At 41.5% G+C, this 21,035-nt stretch overlaps 3 protein-coding genes across 4 annotated transcripts; all 3 read right to left on the bottom strand.

Moving 5' to 3' along the window:
• Positions 1–47: 47 nt before the first annotated feature.
• Positions 48–3,265, bottom strand: LOC115670740 (pentatricopeptide repeat-containing protein At5g13770, chloroplastic). 2 transcript variants are annotated; one of them, XM_056310176.1, is made up of 3 exons: positions 1,333–3,265; positions 763–1,102; positions 48–545 (listed from the first exon to the last, which is right to left on the bottom strand). In XM_056310176.1, exon 1 carries the CDS (start codon positions 3,223–3,225, stop codon positions 1,384–1,386), a length of 1,842 nt encoding a protein of 613 aa, XP_056166151.1. In that variant the 5' UTR covers positions 3,226–3,265; the 3' UTR covers positions 48–545; positions 763–1,102; positions 1,333–1,383. The 2 variants fall into 2 exon arrangements, with proteins under 2 accessions (XP_056166151.1, XP_056166150.1); XM_056310175.1 differs by having other exon boundaries at positions 48–1,102.
• A 2,123-nt stretch (positions 3,266–5,388) lies between these two features.
• Positions 5,389–6,742, bottom strand: LOC115670861 (protein SLOW GREEN 1, chloroplastic). The gene has a single exon (XM_030592236.2). It carries the CDS (start codon positions 6,692–6,694, stop codon positions 5,660–5,662), a length of 1,035 nt encoding a protein of 344 aa, XP_030448096.1. The 5' UTR covers positions 6,695–6,742; the 3' UTR covers positions 5,389–5,659.
• Positions 6,743–11,419: 4,677 nt separating this feature from the next.
• On the bottom strand, positions 11,420–20,866 carry LOC115670893 (DNA (cytosine-5)-methyltransferase CMT3). Its single transcript, XM_030592290.2, has 21 exons — positions 20,529–20,866; positions 19,232–19,266; positions 19,020–19,119; positions 17,431–17,538; positions 17,232–17,351; positions 17,056–17,155; positions 16,706–16,911; positions 16,562–16,627; positions 16,200–16,466; positions 15,803–15,861; positions 15,661–15,727; positions 15,081–15,410; positions 14,902–14,970; positions 14,745–14,831; positions 14,582–14,669; positions 13,927–14,042; positions 13,724–13,828; positions 13,552–13,595; positions 13,411–13,480; positions 12,864–12,967; positions 11,420–12,014 (listed from the first exon to the last, which is right to left on the bottom strand). Exons 1-21 carry the CDS (start codon positions 20,844–20,846, stop codon positions 11,843–11,845), a joined length of 2,631 nt encoding a protein of 876 aa, XP_030448150.1. The 5' UTR covers positions 20,847–20,866; the 3' UTR covers positions 11,420–11,842.
• Between the last annotated feature and the right edge of the window lie 169 nt (positions 20,867–21,035).

The raw sequence follows: 21,035 nt of genomic DNA, 5'->3' as shown, positions 1-21,035 counted from the left end.
AGGTGAGATGTTCCATTTGAAACAACGTAAAGAAAAGAGAAGAAATGTTTGCTGTGTGAACGTCTGTAATTGAACTACAGCGGTTGGTATGGGGAGAACCAAGCTCAGAGATACATGAAATACAGATCAAAAGGATAAAGCAGTCCTGTCTAAAACGATCAAATGGAAGTGAACTTAAAAAATGAAGGGCTCAACGAAATGGATTGGAATGCTGCTAGATAATTCTGAGCATGATTTATCAACTCATTTTCCATGAGAGAATTTTGATTAATCAAATCATTTGTAGACTGACACCCATTTTTAATTTTGGTATGTACAGAGATGGAGCCAATGGTGGCCGTGGTGAAGGCGAGAATTTGCGAGTACCAAAGCCACAAGTTCAAGGGACTATGCTTCCACAAGTTCAAATGTGTTGCCATTTGCAAGATGGAGGGCTTCCCGAGCAGGCATTGCCGGGGGCTTTTGCTGCCGTTGCTTCTGCATCAAACCTTGCCCTAGTCCACCACCCTGAGTTTCACATGCTTTTGCATTACATCATGTCGTATCTCATCAATATTATGAAATAATCTGGTGTTGCATCGGAATATCGTCTTGTCTGTTTACTCCTTTTTCATGGTTGCTTCTGTTTGTGAGTGTGAAATCTGTTTAACAGCCATAACTTGTTTCTGATCTTGACTGCTCAAGTTCATCTTATATACGAACACGGGATATATCGGCATGATCATGACTTCGACTTAACACGACAACTTTGCCATTGTGGACCTAGCAACCAAGTCCATTGTCGGCAATCAAAGCATATGTACTTGGTTGAGTCCTGGACTCTGTATGTTCTTTACTAGGATCAACCATTTTGTTAACTCAGCCAAACCCTTGTTCTCCACGAGGTCAAGGATGGGTCGTACAGCCACTCCAAGATCTGCAGTCCGATCCACCATGGACCCGGCAGTTAATAAATACATCAACCCTTTTCACTTTTCCTCTCAATCTTATATTCTTCTTCGTGAAATTCTAGCTGTTCTCACCACGATATTAGGGAAATCTCCTTGCAAGTACTCAAACATGTACATAAGGTTCAATTTCATGATAATGAGCCATCAATCGCCTGACGGAAAAATCAATCCCACGACCAACTTTCTCATTTGTATTGATAAACAAAAAGAAGATCCAGCGTTTTCGGTTTTTCTCTCACAATTTGTTGGTAAGCATCTCAAGTATATTCCCAGAAAAAATTCAACTGAGTCCTGCTAATTTACAATTGAACTACACAGAATAGAGCATCCACCAGTGGGAGATACATGAAACTGTACAAGTTGAATGCAGAGGACAGCAAACCTGAATTGCGATTGGTCGAATCTATCGTATCAGTCAATTGGTAAAATAGTCTTAACTAGGAACTCCTCTAACTCTGGCCATGCCGAAGCTTTCCTGGAACCAACTAGCTTGAACTAGCAGGCCGGCGTCTTTCAGTGCATTCAAAGCCGACCCGTAAAGCCGCCCATCCAACTCTGTTCCCTCCGATTTCATGTCCTGAAGAAGCCTAATCAACTCGTCGATCCGGCTGCTCTTGGAGAAAACCCCCACCATGATCCCACCCATTGCTCTATCGATTGATCCCCCATTTGCCCGAAACTCCTCGTAGAATTTTATGCACATCTCGAACTCCCGTGCCCTATTGTACGCGGCAATGAGGCTTGTGTAACTAACCTTGTCAGGTGCCACCTTTTTTCTCTTCATTTCCTTCCATATTTTGTCAACCTGCCTCAAGTTCTTCGCCCTCCCATGGATTTCCATTAAGGTGTTGTACACCCACACATTCGGTTTGCATCCTCTGGCTTTCATTTTCGCTACCAATTTCATTGCTTCTCTTATTTTTCCTCTCTTGCCATACATGGCAACCATGCTAGAGTATGCCACAACACATTTGTCGTACCCCTTGGTTTCCATCTCCGAGAAAAGCGCCTCAGCTCGGGAGTAGAGCCCGACACGGCAATATGCACTTAGGACCGAAGCATACGTCACTTGCCCGGGCTTGCATCCCCGAGAAATGAGATTTCCATACACCCTAACTGCGGCCCTGGACCCGCGCTTCTTCGAAAAGCCGTTGACTATTGCGCACAATATGCAATCAGACACTTTCAGATTCATGCCCTTCATTGCCTCGATGACCTGAAAAGTTTTCTCCAGTAATCCTTCTTCTATGTACATCAAAACAAGCTTTAGGAACATGTCCGGATCCCTCAACAATATCTTCTCTTCACTGGCTTCCTTAAAAAGCTGTTCGGCTACTTTTATTTCCCCTATGCTCGCAAAAGAAGATATCAACGATGTATAAATTTTGGTGTCGGCAGCAATTCCGCTGTTTTTCATTTTCTTAAAGTACTCAAGGGCCTCAAAGGCTCTTCTGGATTTGCATAACGACTCACAAACAACACCGAAAACCCGAGTTGAAATGGAAGTTGTGCTGAATCGGCGACTTTCAAACTCACGAAACAACTCGACAACTTTTGTGACATCCCCAATTTTCATGTGAGCTTCCATTATCGTGTAATAACATCCAGGATCCAGAGCAACCCCTATGGATTTCATCCGTTCGTGCACGACGATCGTGCTGCTATACATATGGAGCTTGTTATAACCTCGCATTGCCGTGTTGAATGCGAAAAGTCCGGCCTCTCTATTCGGTCCTAACACTTCTAGTATACCGTCAACAACTCTAAATTTCCTAGCTTCAATGCAATTACTGACCAGTCTAGCACAGGTAACTTTATCAGGGAAGACATTGTAGACCATGAAATCATAAGAAAGACCCGCAATAAAATCCCACTTCTTTTCTCTTATCAGGTACCTGGCGAGGCCATCCAGCGTCGACTTCTCCGGCTCAAAGTTTGGACTCTCTTTCGCCTTCTCGTAGTACTCGCAAGCAAACTTCTCAGTTTCAGGAGCTTCAAATAACCCACGTAAGAATCTGTTGAAACTCTCGGAGTCTGTGGTCGGACCTTGCAGAGAATCCGCTGCTTGCAAGTCAAATCGCGTAGAAGGCGAGGCGCCAGACGGTTCCTCGAGGACAGTGGAAGGGCAATTCGAGCAGGAAACTCCGAGATTCGAGAGTCGGAGCGACGGGAAGAGAAGGGTCTTGCATGATCTGGTGAAGGGAACTCGGTGGAGCTCTCTGCAACAGCCGATGCTGGCCAACAAGGCCTTCTCTGGTGAGCTCAAAATGGCCATGTCTGAGATTTGAGGCTTGAAAGCTGGGACGAGCGTGTTGAGCTTCGGCTATATATATATATACATACCTTATCCTCACTGGATTTTGCCATGGGTGCAAATCGTAGGAGCCACTAAACGACTGGCACGTGGGAGGTTCCTGGACACAGCATCCTGTCCTTGAAATTTATTGCGTCTACGTCTTCTTTTTGGGGCCAGGAATTTTCAAGTCTGAGGTCGCTTTTGTTTTTCCACCTCCACGTCAGTTTTAGCTTGTGGACGGGACTTCACCTTCGAATACAGGTACTTAGGACATATCATTATGCTCGGAAAAAATGATACAAATAATTTTTAAACTTTAATTTAACATGTAATACCTTTTTAAAATTTTTAATTTATTTAACGTGATCTTCGAACTTTAATCTAATATATAATGTCATCCATTAACTTTTCACTTGTTTTAATATGTTCTTGAACTTTTAATTTGTTTAATGTGATCCCCGAACTTTCGTCTAATGTACAATGTCGTTCTCAAACTTTTAATTTGTTCGATGTGGTCTTTTAATTTTTGGTATATGTTCAATTTAGTCCTTGAATTATATGAAAATGATTAATATTGTCTTTGAACTTGAATTAATGAAAAGATAAAATTGGATATTTACATATAATTTAGGGACTAGATCGAACATATACCAAAATTTCAAGTACCAAATTGAACAAATTAAAAGTGTAGGGACGACATTGCACATTGGGTTAAACTACAGGAACCACGTTTAACAAATTAAAATTCATGAGTGACATTACACATTGAGTCAAACTTTATGGATGATTTGGGTAATTATCCATTCTCAATTAATATAGTCGGCTCCATTTTTTGTCCTATATGTTTCGTACTAACTAATTCTCACTAAGTATAACATCACGATACACATTGAATAACGCCAAAGCGCGCAGAAAACTGCCGCCATTACATCGTCTTTTCAGAGATGTGCTGAATGCAGAATCCACTTCATCTCCACCAACTAGACTGAATCTGATCATTGCCATGTTATTGGTGCCAAATGGCTATACTCAAGTAGATATCAGGAAAGAAGTGTGAGGTAAACAATTCAAAAAATTTGACTTTGATTGGCAATCTGTTGATGAAGAAGCAGCACCATCACGTGGCATTTCGAGAGATTTCTTTTCCTCTTCTCAGTTGTTTCTTGCAAGAAAACTATGAATGGGAAATGTGCAAATAGGGATAGCTCATGTCATTTTGTACCCTTCACCAACTAATCTCAATTAATTGGAACTAGATGAGCAAGCCAAATTATTCTATTGCCTTTTTCTTGTTCCACATTATGCAAATCAACGGTAAGTGGCGCAGATTTATGTTCCAATTCACCCTTAAACCAAGGTTTAAAAACTTGTGTTGGATCTCTAAGATATCACCTCGAACTCTTTACTTAGCATCATCAGCTGTCGTTCAGATTGATCAGCTTCGGTTCACAGCAAATCCTGTTTCAGGGATATCCTTTTTGGGCAAGACTGTCACAAAGAATGATAAATATCACCTTCTTCCTATACACACAGGAACTGCAACAAAGACGGGTAGCTTAAAATCCTAGACCATGTTGTATCATCATCAAACTTCTTCATACTTCAAATAAGCTGCTAAAATCCTATAGCTGAAATCCTCAAACGGGATTACAGTCGAGAGAATCATTTTCTCTCTTTTTTTTAGTATAATCCAGTCGAAAGAATTGTCCAATCGTAATGGAAGTACGCAGGCATCAATTGCCAAAGCAAAAGATTCAAGCTGAAGAAAATAAACTTGTACAGAGAAACTAGGAAGTAGAATTAAAGTCCAGACAGATCTCTCAGAGAGACGAAAAAAGGCCTCATTTGGCTGACAAAGAGAGCCTGCCTCAAGGGTTTCGATCGCTTTGAGGGACCGAACCCTGGTTTATTCTCGAGCTAATCACCATTGTTGTTTACCTCCAATCCAGAGACGGTATTACAATGTCATCGAGCTAAACAGCAAACGCTAGTTAATTAAGTCCAACTTCCGAGTAGTCTTATACAACATTCCTGCTCAAGAACTTCATTCAATTTCCTTTACACAAGGCCAATGCAACAGATGAACAACAGCCATGGAAAAGCAACATTAAGTTACCAGAAGCAGAACTTGCAAGACAAAAATGTGTAAATAGAGCCTAATTTATTGAGTAATCAACGCTGACCGCACTGTTTGTCCTCTATAAAGCCTCATAAGTTCTCTAGAGTTACCTCTCCATTTCGAATTACTACTGAAACAATTACAAGAAAACAAAAACTACAACTGACCATATGCCAAGAATCCAGAGGATTACCCAAATCCTGCTCCAAACTAGGTGTCAAGAGAACGAACCGTCTCTCCAACCTGCCTTATTTCAGAAAAGATGAAAGAGCTAAGAATACCAGACGCCGAAACTCAATTAGCCTCATCTGTCCCGAACAGCTTCATCCGCGATAGTGGTGTCCTCAGATAACCCTCGACCTCAAACTTTTTCGGCGAGAGTTCGCGGTACTTGGCGAACTGCTCCCTCGCCTCTGCATTCTTATCAAGCAAGCTGTATATCATCCCCTGACAAAAATAGGGCCTAAAGTCAGTAGGATCCTCCTTAGCCAAGTCCTGATAACTCTTCAAAGCCCCTTCCACGTTCTTCTGCAGGAACTGTATCTGCGCCATTATCAACCTCACGTCCCTCGCCTCCTTTGCCTTGTTCTCCTCCTCCGCGATCCTCAGCGCCTCCTCCAGCCGCTTAATGACCGCCTCTCCCTCTCCGCACCGGTCCATCAACAGAGCGTTCTCAAATAAGGCCTCGAATGACAGCGGGTTCGCCGCGAGAATTTCCTCGAACACGTTGCGGGCATTCTCGGTGTCTCCAATCTCACCCAACAACCTCGCCAGCAAGAACTTCCATTCCGTGACCTCAGGCTGAGCGGCAACCAAACGCCGCAATATCCCGAGAGCCTCTTGGTCCGCTCCGCTCTCGAGCTTCTGCTGCAAAAGCTTCCTCATCGCGTCGACCGACTCCGGGTCCGATTCGAGGAGCTCCGCCAACGGCGAGGGCTGGGGCTCCCGGCCTTCCGGGGCTTGCTCTCGGGTCTCTTCAAGGCTGGGAGATCGCTCCGCCTCAACAGCCGCCGGAGGAGGCTCGGCTCTCGCCGCGGACTTCTCGGCGCTGAAGACGAAGGAAACGGCGGCGCCGACGAGGACGGCGGCTCCGGCGCAGCTTCGGAGCTTTTGGAGAAATGGGTTCCTCGGGGGATTGCCGGGGTCGGCGACGGAGCGAGCCACGATGGTGTTTCGACGGGGAGAGGGACCTGCCAGGGGCTTCGGAGCTGGGAAGCGAACGATCGAAGGAGGAGGAGGAGGAAGAAGAAGAAGAGGTCGACTGAGGAGCGCGAAGGAAGGAGGTTTAGCGAAACTGGACGCGGGCGAGGAAGAGAGGGTCGAATTCATCGTGCTGGAGATGGTGTCGAAGAAGAGGATGCAGAAAAAAAATGGGGAATGTGGCTTTGCTTTGCCGAGGGTTTTCTTCGAGTAGGTGAGAGGATGGAGGAGATACTGCAGCAGCGGCGGAGGAGAAGGTACCTGTAGAGCAGGTGGTATGCAATGCAACGCCGGTCTTGTCTTTTTGTCTTCGGTGGGGGGGAACGTCGCTAGCGAGTCCAGACGTGTGCTTTTGTTTTGGTCGAAAGCTGGTCAAGCGCTGGACATTTCGAAATTCGGACGGACGGGCCAATGGATTCCTGCTGCGGGACACCGGTCCGGGAAAATTTTCTTGTAGGGAATTGAACCGGGTCCGCCGTGCCCGTCTCGATGGTTGACCGGGCGGAGCCTCGCGTGGGATTCGCATGTAAGGCACGTGTGATCGACGATGGAGAGACGAGCCTAAATCGTGTGAAACCGATACCGAGTAAGATCGGCTCCAGCGGATGGTGAGTTGAGTTATGAGGGGATTTTACATGATTTGTAAAGTTCGGATTCGAGAGTAATTTTGGATAACGCGAGGTCTTAGGGAACTACATGCCCAGACAGCTCTGCCCAAGATAACTTCATCTTGATGCCCTACCGCCGTTATGACCTAGATTCCATTGAAACCCACTCGGCCACCGCGAAGTCGCCTTCAACCGAGCACCTCCACAAGTGGCGGCAGTGCCGATGAGCTCGATCCGGGTCGGCGGACGGACGATCGTCGACTTAAATCCCGGAAAGGATCGAAGCGCCGTTACGAGGAGGACGGCGATCAGCCACGGGGGCGCTCCTCGGAGCTCGTTATGGTTGACCAATCGAGAGCTTGAGATCGCGCAGCACTTCCGCTGTTTAGTGTGTCGCAACCGCATGATGTTTGAAGTGGGGGCGGTGAGTCACAAACAGAGGAGGTTAACTTGGAAGAGGATTGTCGTGTTTTTCAGTTAGTGTTGATGCCCATCTGCAGCTAAACTTTGGCCCATTTGTCGTTGCCTAGTTGATCTGCAGTCTCACTTCTAGACTTGCCAAACTTACCATTCCTTTACCTGCCCATTTTATAAATAAACACCCACTTTGAATTTTCTAAACTGCTCTCGCTTTCTTATACCCACCTTATTTCATGCACAACTACTCATCTGTTTCTATGTGCGGCTACCTAACTTTGCGCACGGGCCTAGTGCGTGCTCCGACCCTAGTCAGCTTCAAAGGAAGAAGTGGAAGGCAGTTTCCTGGCAAAAATTCCCGACTCAAAGATTTCCGGACGAGAAACGATGGAGGGATACCTCGATCTTTATTACATTGCATTCAGATTTGATCCATTAAAATCTACAAAAAAAATCGGTGTGATTTCTCACCGTACATTGCATCCCAATAATTAGTACACTTCGATCGGCTATTTCGATAGAGGGATGATGACTCAAATAATTCCTAAACTTTTTCCTACCGTGTAATATTGTCCCTGACTTTTTAATCTGTTTAATGTGGTTCATAAAATTTAACCCAATATGCAATATGGTCCCCGAATTTTTAATTTGTTAAGTGTGATCCCTAAATTTTTTTATGCATGGTCAATGTAGTCCCTGAACTATATGAAAATATCCAATGCTGTTCTTTTATTAATTGAAGATCATGAAAAACATTGGACATTTTCATATAGTGTACGTACTAAATTGAACATGTACGAAAAATTCGGGTATCACATTGAACAAATTAAAAATCTATGGATCACATTGCAATAGGCTAAAGTTCATGGACCGCATCGAACAAATTAAAAGTTCGGGACCACATCGCGCATTTAAATTCTAGGGACTATTTATGTCATTTTACCTTCGATCTATAATATGACTCAAAACTTCAAATGAAATTGTTATGTTATATTTAGATGTTTTATTTATCTAGTGATTTATAATGGTAAAAATTTAAACCAGTTGCCAAAACGGGGGTAAGAACTCTGGTTACTTTTCACCGTCTCTGTCGACACGCGTGTCTGGAATTTCCAAAAAACCCACTGCCCCGATCACCACCGCCTTTCGCTCGTCCGCTCCGACCTCGCTGGGAAAATCATCCTCTCGCCCTGACGAAACAGAGCAGAGCAGAACGAACGGGAGCTTCGCCGTCCGTTTCAATGGAGTCCGGCGCCGGTGCAGACCGCCGTCCGACCACCCGATTCCAAACCCCCGTCGTCAAGAAGGAGCAGATCCCTCACCCCAAGCCTAGCTTCAGAAGAGCTACGGACGACACGAAGCCCGTCCTCCAAGACCCAGTATCTCTCTCTCTCTCTCTCTCTCTCTCTCTCTCTCTCTCTCTCTCTCTCTCTCTCTCTCTCTCTAAGTCGTCTTTAGTGCGTTGTTCATTCGTATGGATTTTCTCGTTTTGCATCTTTGCGACTGACGGGGGTTGTTGTTTGTTCTGCTTTTGTTTTGGTAGATACTGAGGTCGGATCCGATTGAGACGGAGGAAGCCGTGCTGCGACTGCCCCCGCTCCCCGCTGACGCCGCCCGATCAAGTACTCAACCCGACACCGGTTGATACTCTTTTAATCTCCGTTCTTGCTCTCGATGTCGGGATTGTTTCGGGGTTCGCGTGGCTAAAAAACTTAATGCCCCCTGCCTCCCGTGATGGTTGGTTGGAGTTTCGTTGATCTTTCAGTCTGTTCGCGTTAGTTCGAACATCGAATGCTCTCTTCTTCAAGGCTTGATTTCCTGGTTTCATTAAGATTGGGGGGTAGTTTCGTTCGGCTTGGACGCAAGAAGATGTTTGGACTGCAATGAAAATTTGGAGTTCGCATTCTAGAACTTATGCCAATTGAGAGTCAGGGGCTTATAGCTAATGGCCTTAGCCTGTTGAATGAGACTGAACAGAGATAGGTCTCGTGAATGAGTTGAGGTTCATGGCCTTTTTAGTCTTGCCTGCTTATCGTCAAGGTGAATTAAGAATCGACCCTTCGCTAAGATACGATCCGCCAATGCCCTCATCTGCCCCGGTTTATTCCGATCCGAGTTCCTTCTTCTGAAAAAGGGCAATTTCATTCGGATCGGAAGCGGGGCCAGCTGCACAAGCTTTATATCTATTCAATGACGGCCCTGCCTATGAATGAACGAATGTGTTCAACCTTCATATTCAGTTGCCAATCGGGGCTTAAACTTTTCGTTCGTTTGCGTGATGCATGATAGGTAACTAGCGGTACCCACTTTCAATTGTTATTTTCGTCATTGATGAAGTCGAACATTACAGGGATGCGTACATTTTTCTTCCATCAAGTCCGTTCCCTGCAACTCTTTTCCATCTTCCGTTTCTGTCTCTGAAAGGTTAGTCTTCCTGAAAGGATGCAACTTCCCCCTCTCCGTCAAGTTGCCATCGCTTGGTACCTCATTTAGACCATCATTAGAGCGGTCACACATGCCTTTTTGCAATGCATTGCCCTTGCTCTACTATATTCAGATTCCAAAATTCGAAGTTATTTCTGCGTAAGCAACTTCTCAATCAGCCCTTTTATGTGTGAGACGTTGGCAACATACCGGTCGTTGTCATGAAGGTTGGAAGGAGTTTCTTTAAACAAGTTTCCACAGAAGAACAGCCCCTTTGCGATCCTTGAGCGACACAGTGGCTAGTGAGGCAAAGTGATCGAGAAGCCCCTTTATGACCAATTCCTGCAGCCACGGTCCCAAGCTAACTACTAAACCGCACCACATTTGATTCACCTGTCTGAAGTACGCAACTCAAACACCACACCAAGCCCGACTGCAGCTGCTTGCAACTTTTTTTTGTCTTCATGTCCAAATAGATTCGAATAAAGCATGTCAGCTTGCTTCAAAAGGAAAAACATTGCATGCTTTGAGATACCCTAAGCATTGTCCTTATGACCAAATAACAGGAGTTCCGAGCAACGCTCTTTGTGCCAAATGCTGGACATGCTTGATCAGGTGGCATCAGGCATACGCATGAATATCAGCTTTTACCAAATAGTTTAGTTGAATTGATACCTTTGCAGAAATTAATCCTGTCGTTTTACTAGCTTATTTTCTGACACTTACCGACAAACCTAGGCAATCTAAAATTTGCAGTGTATAGGCAAGAGTTATGTGTATACTTGTGTTAATGAATTGGAGTTAATCTTCTTCAATCTCTCATAATCGATGCCAAAGTTATTGCCTCTTCACTGATAAAGGAACTCAAAGTAAGCATTAATCTTAACATAGTAGTCTTCCTTTGGATGAGGGACTAAGTACATTGAACCACTAGTCTTTGAACTTCTTCTGCCCAACGTACAACATCTATAAATTTTCAATCTGTAAAAGTTCAATTGAATAAATTAAATTCTTGAAATTGTCCAATATAGATTGTCATTTCCAAACTTTAAGGGGTTCAATTAAGTCCCTGAACTATTTCTAAGGTCCAAATGTCATTCTCCGATGACATTGATGAAACTTACCTACATAGACATCAATACAAATATAAAACTAATGTTCGGTGGAGAAAATTACATACTCGGGCTTCAAACGTGTTCTATTCACTTGAAACGAGGAAAAACTACATATTGAAGGGAAGGTGGGTGCAAAACTCATAATTTTAGAAAGAGAGACCAAAGAATGAATGAGATTTCGCTGATATGATGCACGGGCACTAGCTGAGGGCATGACCTCACATTCATACATGATTAGATGGACAATTAGCATATTAATATGCCTGTCTTTTTATTTTTTGGCTAGGAAATGACTGAATCAATCATTTAATTTGAGGGTCCTACTTCCAAAGAAAATACAGCAAAGACTCTGTCAGAAGGTCCTCCCCTAAGCCACCAAATAAGATAACTTAGACACGCCCTCCGACCATAAAAGATTACAGAGCACATTAAATACAGAAGGGTTTCTAAAAGCAAATACATGTGCAGCTCTGTTTCTCTCTTAAGAGTCCAGACAATCCTGAGAGGCTGAGACTCTTCTTTTTCACTAAAACCTCTCTAATGTCTTCGATCACTTGCGCGCCACTCCAAATTGCTTTGGTGAACCAATCGCTTTGACCACAGCTTCGCAGTCTCCTTCAGGAATAACCTCGTTAGCTGGGAGTAAATCTCCCACTCCCAATCATGGTGTATTTAATCCCAATAACCTACAATTCACTTCTAAGACAGTACAACTATGCATCATTTTCAGACGATGCAGAAGAATGTTGCTCGAACTTATAGACGAATACATCAGGCAACCGAAACAACGGATCTTCATTGGTGCTTCTTTGGAAAGCTTGAGCCAATGCGCATCCCAAAGCTCTAGCTACAGGAACTGCAACTGCGTTTCCAACTTGAATGTACCTGGTAAATATTGGAGAATCAATGGAAGAGCAGAAGCACAGAAATACTCAGGTGTACATATAATTGTGGAGTACATCATCAATAAAAAGTTTTCCTAGTGGAATGCATGCTTGCATTTCCAGACCACCTATATTAAGTGTTATATAATCTGATCAAAACTTGTGCTAACAAGAATTCAGCAGGATTCATTTTGAGAAACCCAATTAGATGCCAGGGGAAATTAGATTACTGAAAAATGAAATCCATGACTTGACAAAGTAACACTTAAGAATAATTTGTCAATTCTCACTATCCCTGCCTGCACCATGCTTCAAGAGAGGAATTTTCTGAAAGACCTTTTGGAAATAAAATGATGGGTTATTTTACACATATATTATAACCTTGTCCCAGGCCACTACTTTTCTACTGTTCGGTGTCAACAAACAAATAGCTAGCATTTTCTAATTTCAACTTGGATTGGCTATGCATCTCTCTAGATTTTCTTGTGAGAAGGAAAATGCTCATACTGAGTGTACGTTGTACCCAAACTCTAGCGACAAAATGACTATTCTTATACCTGGTAACATCAACACAAGTTGTCTCAAAACTTGATGATAAATGATCAACTAGATGATGTTACGATATGGTGCATCAGTAGATATAGGAACATAATTGGTATTTTGCAATATATATTAACTTACCAAAGGAAGTACATAAACACTCTATCGGCATTCATGCTATGCAGCTCACAACATCATGTTATCATACTTAAAGAACTCTCGTGCAATCAGGGTGCATTTAACCTTTGTACATTGTGGGTTTCTGTGAAGTAGACGAATCAAAGAGCGGCAACATTTATCAAATAGTTACCTCTCCTTAATGGGGCCGGTAAGCTTGTAATAATCAGGAAAACCCTGAAGTCTTGCATTTTCACGAACTGTAAAAACTCTGTCTTGCTCAGGATGCAATATTGCCTGCATAGTCGATCAAATAATATGTTGGCCATTGCTTATTCATTATTGTATAACTACATGAATGACCAATTTCCTTTGTGCTAGACCTTCAGCATAAAGATGTAATGGATGGTAACTTTTGACACGACCCTGGAAATACAGCAAGAGAAATCAAGTCTCACCTAACACAACACTAACTTGACACTGAAACCACTTCATATGTTCGGACAATATTCACAAGATAAAATTCTCATCATAGTTAACAAAATTAAAGCTAATTAAGCAACTACACAACATTTATTTTAGACAAAATAGAGTGACACAAGTCGTCATCACTGAGGTTAGACAGAATTTAACTATCAGAAACTCCATATTAGTCGACAACCATAAGTGTAGAAACCCTAAAAGATGGGACATATATTCATCTCCAAATCAAACTCTGCCATTAATCAAGAGTAGCATACCTGGTTGTGGGGTTCTGCTCTAGTCACTACAGTAGGCACAGTTTCATCCCACCACATACGTGCGAAAGGCCTACATAATTCGAAGAGGTTGGAAAGCTGAAATTACAAAGACTAAATGTATCAAAGCACCTTGACACTTACTTTGACGATGAACCATTCACAAACGTCATTGCATAATCAGGGACCTGCAGAAGGACAGCAGTTCTGTTATAAGACTTGCAAAAAGAGAGAACTAAATGTCATTAGGAAGTATGAACAAAATTCTGTCAAAAAAAAGAAACTGAGGGAAGTATAAATTGATGAATGTTCTTACCAATGGTTTCCCTGAGTCCAAATAAACCCGGGGAACATCAGGGTCCCATTCAACTTTGTTGTCCGGACGCACATGAACACCAGGCAAATCCCTAAAATTTGCACCCTTCGCAAAATTCACGAAACAATCAGCAAACAGTAGAGCTTCGAATACAATAGATTACAAAATGTTGACTTTTATGAACGCAAGAAAAGAAAGAAAACCTTTTTCTTTGGTATACGGCAAACTCGTTCATAGTCATCTGAATTCAATTCAAGTGGTCGATGATCAAAGAGTAATCGATCTGAATCCACAGAGTTGTCTGTGATCCCCATCATTTCTGTAAAAATTTCAGGATTAGAGAAGAAAGAAAAGGAAAAACTAGAATTGAACACTTAATTTAGATAAGCAGCCCAAAACGCGCAAAAGCTTCAATCAATAAATCTTAGTGACCAGAAACATCCTTCTAAGCTCACTTCCCCTTAAACTAGACCCATCTCAATTGACTCCTACTAGCATGCCACCCTAGCCTCTAAGGCAATAAAAGAGGGAGAGCCCATCAAGCAACATAAATATCAATCTTGTATCAACACAATTTTCAAAATGCTCATCTTTAAGAGCTTCTATAATTTAAGCTAGAGTCTCATGCCTGTCACGAAACCACTAGTTAAGTTACTTTTAAAGCAAAGATGGTTAAACGATGGCACCTAAGAATGTCTATCTACTCGTGGACTACACTACAATCTATACACATCCATCTAATGTGTATACATGTACAGAAACTTGAAATCAAATATAGTACCACATAAAGCTGCTTAGTTATTAAAGTGTTTTGCATTTAATGTTCTATATACAGGGAAATAAAAAAATGCTATTCACCTTTTTCACTTGATCTAATGAAACGTTGAAAATCTGTCTGTGGAACCTTCTCATATGGCATTTCATCTCTTCCATCATAAGTTCCAACCTAAATCAATTGAAATCCATCAAAATTACAATCCATCAAAGCTTTAAAAACAACATTAGGATGACAGATACATACAGGTGGAAGATCAGAGATTGCATCCTCCAGTAGCAATTTCTTTTGCAATTCGTATGAATGGCCCTCATCATAGGCAACAGTGTGCATCTGATTTTATTTCAAGGAAATTTTAGACCACGCCTTAGTAAATCACACATTATAACACAGAAACCCATACCTCAAATTCTAGAGGAATGACACCTCTAACAACAACATCGTGTGTTGGCAATGGGTACTGGGGCAGCTTCTAAAGCATCAAATAAAAAACCAATGAGTGAAATTCTTTTGAATCCTATTATAAAGACAGACAAGTTTAAGACTCTCTTATCTGAAACATAGGTGCATATACAAGTTTACCTCACTGGGACGAGCACCCCAAAGAAAACAACGCATTCTAAATTGAGGAAGCCCGTAAGCTCCTGCGGCCATCATACCCAATCTTGTTTGATAGTTCATTTGCACTAAACGACCAAGTGCATACCTCCCCAAGAAACCATTAGAAAATTTAACTAGATCCACCACATTCTCCATCAAAACAAACCTTGGTTTCAAAAACTCTACAACTTCCATAAACACAAGAAGTTGCTTGTTTTTCACATCAGCCAAAGGATTGTCCTTATCTCTAAAACGGTTGAAACCGCTTATTCCTTGACAGGGCGGTCCGCCACAGACCACATCTACATCCCCCTGAAAAAGTCAGCCAAGCAAAGAAACTCTTAAGGTGATTGTTTCTTTGTAATCAAGTACAATGAGCACACTAAATCAAAGGAAATATCTAGTATGAAATGATAAATGATGATACAAAGAGATAAGTCTCCTAAATCAAAGGAAGGCTTCTCCTGTAAAGTGTATGCAGAGGTCATCAATGGAGTAGGTTCATCCAGAGGATACACGACAAGAAGCAAAAAGAAAAAAACATTGGAAATGAAATACTCACTGGCAAAGGCAAAATCCTTGATTTGTGACCTTCAACTACGAATTCCTTTAGTTTTTCACAACAGTTGCTGACACAAAGACACTATGTTAGAGATGCTGTACTTAGGATTTTCATATCAAGTTCATTTTATCATTGTGCCTACCTTAATCCCTCAATTGGCTCCCAAGTGTCCTCATCAGGACCATAACCTTTCCATGAAACCTGCAAGAAAATGACGAGACTCAAAATTATCTGAAGCACTAGAAAAGAATCACACTGCTAGGATACTAGGTTATGCAATTTAAATTACATGCTAAAGTACACAAAGAAGCATCATGATCGAATTATAGCATCATGGGGTTGTAAGACATACATAAAGAATTATTAAACTACCAAATTCATCAACTTATCATTGTCGTTGACTAAGAATCGTCTACAACGAAAAGGTTTGCATTCTAAGTACTATGCATAAATCAAGGACTAAGAAGAAAAAAAAATGTATGAAGCTATTAAACAATAAATGTCCAAGTTTGCCAAGTTAAATTCAATATTTTAAGTACCTTGAAGTACAATGCTCTGTCTCCCTTCTCTTTAGGATCTCCATAACAAATTGCTAGAACCTTCTCTACTTCAAACACCTCACCATCACTACCCCCATCATCATCATCGTTACTATCTTCCTCCTCGTCACTTATTCCATCATCCACACTAAATACATCAGCATATGGCAGCTGCTGACCATCACTTTCAATGAGGTGAAATTGCATGCACAATTTCTGCCACTCCTTCAACAGCAAGAGGAAATCTTCTGCAGACTCATTCCTCACCTGATTTTACGATAATAGTCAACAATACAATGCTATCAGAATATATGCGGATAGGCAAAATTAATACATTCATCAACCAAAAAGAAAGGTTATACCTCTGTCTCCGGGTGGTTTAGTTTCAAACTATTGCATGCATGTTCGTTCATGTCAACAGCCCACCTCTATGAACAAACGAAATCAAGAATGCATAAGTTGTGCATACTAACCTTTTACTAAGACAAAGTTTACAAAATGCATACCGTGACAAGATTCAAACCAGAAAGATTTGCTCCAAGACATAAGCCCGTGGACATCGCACCACAACCAGAATACATATCTAGTAATGTCACCTCCCCCTTGTTCTTTTGGGAAATCTCCTTGGAGTTCACCTCGCATGTTGTACCAGCCATGTCAACATCATCACTTGAAATGGTTGATGAAGTCTCGCAGCCATCCACCTTATGATCTGCAACATAAAATAAGGCATCAGGTACCTATCCCATAAAAAAAAAATCAGATGCAATGATAATTACGAATTCCCTATCATGTTTTTATCTAATTAATGAGAAAACAGGTAGGGGAATACGGGTATCCAAGAAGAACAGCATACCTGTAGGCAAGTGTTTGAATGTTGAGTAAGGCAGTAGATACAAAGTATCACAATAATAGTCACATGATGGAATTGCCGCTCTTTTTGCATCCAAATTAACCTACAAATCAGAATCAAATTAATATTGTGATATCACTAAGAAAGATTCAATCTGCAGAAACTAATGTTAAACATACATCGAGAGGCACTCGAGCAATGTTCAACTTCTCGACAAGGCATTCTAAAGGATTGTCATCGCGTATCTCTGAGAAGAAGACACGCCTATCATCAATTAGGTAAGACAATTGCTTGATGACCTGTTACAAGTAAAGAACTTAACATAAGATAATCATAAAGCCGATAAGAGCATAACAAAAAGATTATAAACATACTTACTGTATCTCGAGCTCTGTAATACCATTGCGCACAAAAATAAAATAAGCCATCGACTGCCTCGAAGAATTCCACGATCTTACAGATATAGTTGTCCTCCCCTTCCCCAGCCTAAGTTTAATGAGCAAAAAAGTCATCAATGAAGTTTTTATGTTACCAGCCAAAAAAAAGTTCTTATGGTGGTATCACAATCGATAAATGTCGATTTACAATTAGTTACTGAGCCATTATCTGGTAAATTATCAATCATAAGATATTTTCATATAGTACAAGTACCTTCGTATCAAAGCTCCCTCAAGGAGACCGAAAGATAAGGAATACATATAAAATTAGCTAACAAATAAATTTACAATCGCAATCTAAAATTCATACAGAAAAAAACAATCCTAGAAAATAGAATCAAAGGGTTGTACTAAAATCACCACTAAGAGATTTTAGCTTTAGCGTCTGAAGGAGAAGATTGTGTGGAACTCAGACCAAATAAATAATTGGAAGTTTAATGCACTTTAATGGTAACATTCAGCTCAACAAAAGCTAGAAAACTTTGACTTTGCAACTACCTAACTCTCCAACTGTGTGACACAATCCTCAGAGTCTAGCCTCCTTAACAAAATCCTTGTGAAAGTGATGAGGACCAAGAATATAAAACGTGTGTATGGTTTTGAATGAAAATGAATTCAGTTGTATTCACTGTTTTTTTCCATATATCACCATACGTGTAGTACAATTTATGAGACAATTCAAACACGTACCTTTTAAACACTTTAATTACATCAAAACAAAACTTTGGTCAAATGCTTAAGTCTCCTATGAACAAACTTGTGAATTCAAACAAGTACCTTTGAAACACTTTAATTACATCAAACAAAATTTTGGTGAAATGCTTAAGTCGCCTATGAACAAACTTGTAAGTTTGATCATGCATATACTTCATCAATACAACTTAACTAAGTGTGTCAATTATTTTCGGTCAACCTATTAATAGAGATTAAACGTAAGCATCACACGCTGGTCACCCCTTCCCACTCTTTTACTTATCCTTAAAAATAAAAGTATGAGTAACATGCATTGAAAGGTTTACACCAAACAAAAATGCTATATCTCATCTTTGACAGCACAAACAACATAAAAAATGAATCATAATCTAGATAATTTAGATTTAGAGTGTGCAATGCCAAGCTTTATGCAACTGGGTTGCTGGTGGTAATCTATGGTGTACTAGAGATCAATCTCATCTTTGCATAAGACTAGCACGCCCTGATTGTCATGTCAATTGTCATGACTCTACTATATTACTCCCTTGATTCAGACAATATTTGAATGAATCTTCAAACAAAACCACATTCCTTACATCCATATCAAGTATAGGATTGATGCATAGCATATTTAAGTTATACAATTCAACCATAAGTAGAATCCTTTAAATCATTTTACATTAGTGCAATTTTAAACTTGCAAGAAACAAGTTGTCATTGAAGCTATAATAAAACCATTGCTAGAACAAAATTCGTTTCTATAGACAAACCTTTCATGCCATATAATTGCAAAATATGTATAGTTGCAATTTTGGAAAGAAATATTAAATAACTAACCTTCACATAGGCATCATCACCAATATCATAGCAAACCCCATCGACATTAGCCTTCATGTAGTGGCACTTCGCTTGGATAATCTCTTCAGAGTTATCCCCTCTACAAATGAAATGTTGTATTAGAATGTCTAGGAAATAATATTGTCGACAAGGAAAGGAAGATTACCCTATCTCAAAAAAAAAAAAAAGCAGGTATTCAAATCTAATCTTACTCTTTATTGCCGTTTACATTGACCACCTTTTTCTTCTGCAAGATAGAAAAGGCACCATGGCAATATATCAACATGAGTAATATAATAAAAGATTAATATGAGCAGAGAGCAGTAAAGGAATATTCAAAGCAACAAAAGAAAGTGCATGTCGATAATCTCATGTGCGGTAATGTAGAATGGCAGTAAGGGTTCATTGCCTTTAAGTAGATAACCTTGTATGATGTTTCCATTATTTCTCCACACACTGGAGAGCTGGAAGCTGGAATGTGAACTTGACATGGCAAAAGTCATTGGTTTGAGACTAATTATTTCTAAAACAAGTGCAAAGGTTCCTCTGTTTTGACTGGCTCTCCCACCATGAACAAATGCCATGGCTTCATTAGCTAGTTTAGTTTAGCTAATCATCCTCCAGATTAAATGATCAATACTTGCACCAAGGAACTGATGAGTAATCACCTTAATGAGCAACTTGGGAGTACAAAACTTCATCAGAAATAAGCCTCGATACCTTCCACAAATGATATATGCCTTGTATGTCTAATGATTCTAGTCTCAACAGTTTAAATAACAATGGATGAGAGCATTCTGACAAACCATTGAGTCAATTCGAGACTACTTTTAAATACTAAAAAATCAAATGCAAGAGCCTAAGCGATACAAAATGCAAAAATCATAGCTTCTCTAAACATCCTTCTCTAGCAGTAGAACTAAGAGTCTAGGTTGCAAAGAAACACTTCTACCTCTAACTTCTGATTTGGACACATTTCCCCGATCTATATCCGCTATTTTGACTTTCAAGAAGCAAAAGGTTATGGCTGCGGGTAAGTCTTCAACACACTTACAAACGCAAACAGGCTCAATTCCGGGCACTACATTTAGCTCAAGGCATTAGCTGCAGGGGCATCATTTCTAACCCAACCCACTGTGTGTGTGTGTGTGTTTTTTTTTTGTTGCAAATTATATCGACAGTATTTCTAAACAAGACTCGGTGTAAATACCCATTATTATCCCAATGAACTCAGCTCATAACATCCGTGTAGCTCTGCTCACTCCGATGGACATACTAACAATTCCCAAACCCACCCTATGTGAAAAGAATCCATCTACCATTGCAAGCCACGGACCAGTTCACAGCACGCTAACTGAAACCACATTCTGACCCCTAAAGCAACGCTTTTTCAACAAGCAGAAACAAAACCAGCGCTAAAACCAAATGACAAGTCACCGAGCTGAATCAGATTCGAGAGAAGAACGAATAAAAAGAAGAGGAAAAAAAAAAAAACACAAGAAAGGCTACCTTGCCCAATCCAAGATAGCGCTTCGGCCATTTCTGGCGAGCCTCCTCGTTCGGGATCGGAGCCCCGACGAACCGGCACTCCGACTCCTCCCCATCGCCGCCGCCATCGGCGGTGGCACGAGTGACGCCCTTCTTGGCAAGCGCCTCGTCGGCAACACTTATCCTCTCCTTCACCTGGCCGCCGAGCTGCTGCTGCTGCTGCTGCTGCTCCAACTCCTCCGCAGGCGCCTCCTTGGGCTTCTCCGCCTTCCCCCTCTTGGCGGAGGCGGAGGACGCTGCCGCTCCGCCGGCCCCCCCGGACTTCCGCTTGCTCGGCATTCTCCGGCGGCCGCGGCGGTCTTGAGAGAGAGAGGCGGAGACGCTAGAGAGGGAGAGGGGAAGGGAGGGAGAGAGAGATCGGAGGAGGGGGTGGTGGCGAGGGGAAGCGATGCGGGAGGGGGAGACGAAAAGGGAGGAGCTCTTTCTATCTCGTTCCTCGATTTTGGGGAAGTCTTGAAGGGGCGGAGT

This window comes from Syzygium oleosum, unplaced genomic scaffold (genome assembly GCF_021117445.2).
Source record: "Syzygium oleosum isolate NSW1041296 unplaced genomic scaffold, Sole_v2.1 Sole_v2.03, whole genome shotgun sequence".
Lineage (NCBI taxonomy): Eukaryota > Viridiplantae > Streptophyta > Magnoliopsida > Myrtales > Myrtaceae > Syzygium > Syzygium oleosum.
The sequence above is the reverse complement of the archived record's forward strand: the minus strand, read 5'-3'. Positions and strand labels throughout refer to the sequence as shown.